We start from the raw sequence: 2,861 nt of genomic DNA, 5'->3' as shown, positions 1-2,861 counted from the left end.
CCCAATTGTTTAAAAGATAAATGCAAGAACATTGCCGCGGAGTGATGCGAGAGAGTGAGAGAGAATACCATAACTTCTCTCTCACGCTCACGGGTGAATGTGAAACGTGATCCCGCCTCCTTCGGGCTCGAAGGGGAATCACTCACACTCGAGCGCGACAGCCACACCGACGTACTGCCGCTTGACGTCATTGGCTGTCATGTTTACCCCAGTACCTCCGGAGGGGTGCTTCCGATCCAAAAGTGGTAAAGGACTTTTTGGGTCAGGCTCACACCCTGTACATGCCGGTTAATTATCGGCACGTACTTTTGGGACACCCTGTATATCTATATATTTGTATGTAGTAACACATGTAGGATGCGAAAGCCCCGAAAAGGCTAAAAAGATCGGCCGACAGAGGACCAAGGTCACAAAAATCAAACAACTCAAAAGGAGCCCTAAAAATGTAAAATCTAGAAGCTCACAAATTAATTTTTCACTTGACACCCTGTTCTGAGAAAAAGGCGATGCCAACCCCTACCGACTGAATAGACAAACGCCGCGCTAACTAACTGACGCTATTACTCACCTGGATCAGACTGAAATAAAAATTTAATTACCTCAAAAGCAATTCCTAACCTTTAAAATCTAAAAGTTCAGAAATTATTTTTGCGTTTGACATCCCCTTCCCCTAGAAAAAAGCGATGCCAACCACCACAGAGCTGCGGGATACCACCAACGCTAAGTCCCGTTAACTTAACTCAGCGGAATCACATTAAAGTCGAAATTTAATTAATCTAAAAGAGAGACCTCACCCTTAGAATCTCAAAGTTCAGAAATTATTTTTGCGTTTAACATCCCCTTCCCCTAGGAGAACGCAATCTCACCCTCAGCGCGCCGCACATCACCCGCCCCCACACAAAACATCAAAACATTAACACTCCAACAAGAAAGTAAATTTATTAATATAAAAAGAGAAAAATATAAAAATAACCAATAACAAAAGATAAATAGACAGAAAAACCTATATACGAACAATACAGAAATATAAAATACAACACACTAGTAATACTAAAAACCTTACAAAGGAAAAGTAAATAATAAAACCAAAATACTATACTAATATACTAATACTAATAATACCCAAGACTTACAAAGAAAAACTAAACACTAAGAATACTAATAATAAAATCTAATCTTCATCCCAGCTCTCGTAGGGCCTATAACAAAAAAAGGGGGGATTAAATTTAAAAAACAAAATAGAATATAAAATGAGAACATAAATTAAAAACTTACCACTCAATAATGGCACCCCCACAACGCTTCTCATGGCGGGAAAACCAGGAGTAAAAACTGGCATCCGGAGGCCTCCTTATTCCTCGAACCTGTTTCCTCCCGCACTTCTCGCACCTGTATAAAATATTCAAGCCGGATTCACGCGGCCTCCTCCAATCAACGTCACTCTCGTCCTCGATGTTAATTTGGAGGGCCAGATTCAGCCTCTCCAGCTCCGCCCTCCAATTGGGCCCATGGGACCCATTTTCCGCCCTGTTCCCACCTAGAATGTCAACGTGGGCATGGCACATCTCGTGGACGAGGATGCGCACCAGGCAAGTCCTGCTCATCCCTGCGTAGAAGAGACATTCTTGAAGGACGATCTTCTTCCGCAGGAAATCGGTGTAGCCGAAACAGCTTTTGTAGTCCTTAGTCCGCCACACCGTGAACCCCTGGAGGCGCCCATCGAAGAATCGCTCGTCCAGGAGCCTCGCCAGCCCACGATAATTGGGATCAGGGCCCAACACGAGTCCCACGTACTTCACGATGCCCATTGATACACCGCACTCAACCCTAAATAAATCTACCCGGGGCTGACGCCCAAACATCCGCTTCCATTCGCGGCTGGAACCCCGCATCTAAAAACAACCAAAGACCATTAGAACTAAAATTACCCCACGATCCGACCAACTAATTAGCAAAAAAGTTAAAATCATAATTACCTTATCACTAAAACCTTCTAAAAACACACAAAAACCACACCTCCCACTTACCGATACGGATGACCACCCACGCAGTCCAGTGACCCAGTGCCTCTGCCGGCCGTAATTAGCATGCTAATTAGGTCACACCCCTTATTGACCGACACCAGCAAATTTAAGATTAACGCGCGAACCGGAACCGTTTAAAAAATAATAGATTCTTCCGACAAAATCCCATCCAAAATAGAGGAGATTTTTTCCGCGGGGGAGTAATGTCCAGATTATTTAAAACAATTCAATTTACATAAGTAATTAAATATTAAACTACCCAAAGTCAATGAACCACCGCCACGGAAGTTGGGCATTACACAAAAACCGCCAATGACCTCAGGGGAATGTGCAACGCTGCATTCCACAGAGGCCATTGCAACGAAAATTGAGCGACTTACGATTTTTCCCTAGCAAGTAGAGCCAGGTCATTAAACTCGAAATCAAAGAGGTGGCAATCACACCACCTCTCCCACTCCAATCAATTTCCCAATCCTCGTAAAAATAGATAGAGGAGCCTCCCGAAAAACCAGTAGTCTGAAAAATCCCGCTCCCGAAAGAGCTACAACTTCCTGGCGGAATAATTATTGGAATCGGTCCGACTTTTGGCTGGTATTTCGCAGTTAATCTTTAATTAAGTTTTCGGAGTGTTCCTGAATAATATTAGGGAAGATAAATTAGTAACTGTTCAGGGATACAGTATCCTCAAACCGAGAGTGAATAATCTCTTGCAGATTAAGGGAACAAGTAGTAATCGTCGGTGAATGGTGGATGTGACTCAAAATTAACTATTAAGTGACTATTAAAAACTATTGAGAGCCTGGACTCAAATTAATAAATAAAATTCACCAACACAAC

General features: G+C 42.9%; 1 protein-coding gene across 1 annotated transcript; it reads right to left on the bottom strand.

Annotated features, from left to right (window-relative positions):
• Nucleotides 1-1,171: 1,171 nt before the first annotated feature.
• On the bottom strand, nt 1,172-1,808 carry LOC105272824 (sprT-like domain-containing protein Spartan). Its single transcript, XM_011315049.1, has 2 exons — nt 1,276-1,808; nt 1,172-1,199 (listed from the first exon to the last, which is right to left on the bottom strand). Exons 1-2 carry the CDS (start codon nt 1,806-1,808, stop codon nt 1,172-1,174), a joined length of 561 nt encoding a protein of 186 aa, XP_011313351.1.
• Nucleotides 1,809-2,861: the final 1,053 nt, after the last annotated feature.

This window comes from Fopius arisanus, unplaced genomic scaffold (genome assembly GCF_000806365.1).
Source record: "Fopius arisanus strain USDA-PBARC FA_bdor unplaced genomic scaffold, ASM80636v1 scaffold00319, whole genome shotgun sequence".
Classification (NCBI taxonomy): Eukaryota; Metazoa; Arthropoda; class Insecta; order Hymenoptera; family Braconidae; genus Fopius; species Fopius arisanus.
This window is presented reverse-complemented; position numbering and strand designations above follow the sequence as displayed.

Coding starts and splice junctions, on each gene's coding strand:
- LOC105272824 (XM_011315049.1), bottom strand. CDS start 1,808: ATGGGCATCGTGAAGTACGTGGGACTCGTGTTGGGCCCTGATCCCAAT. Junction 1,200..1,275: donor GGGGGTGCCATTATTGAGTG/GTAAGTTTTTAA, acceptor TTTTTGTTATAG/GCCCTACGAGAGCTGGGATG.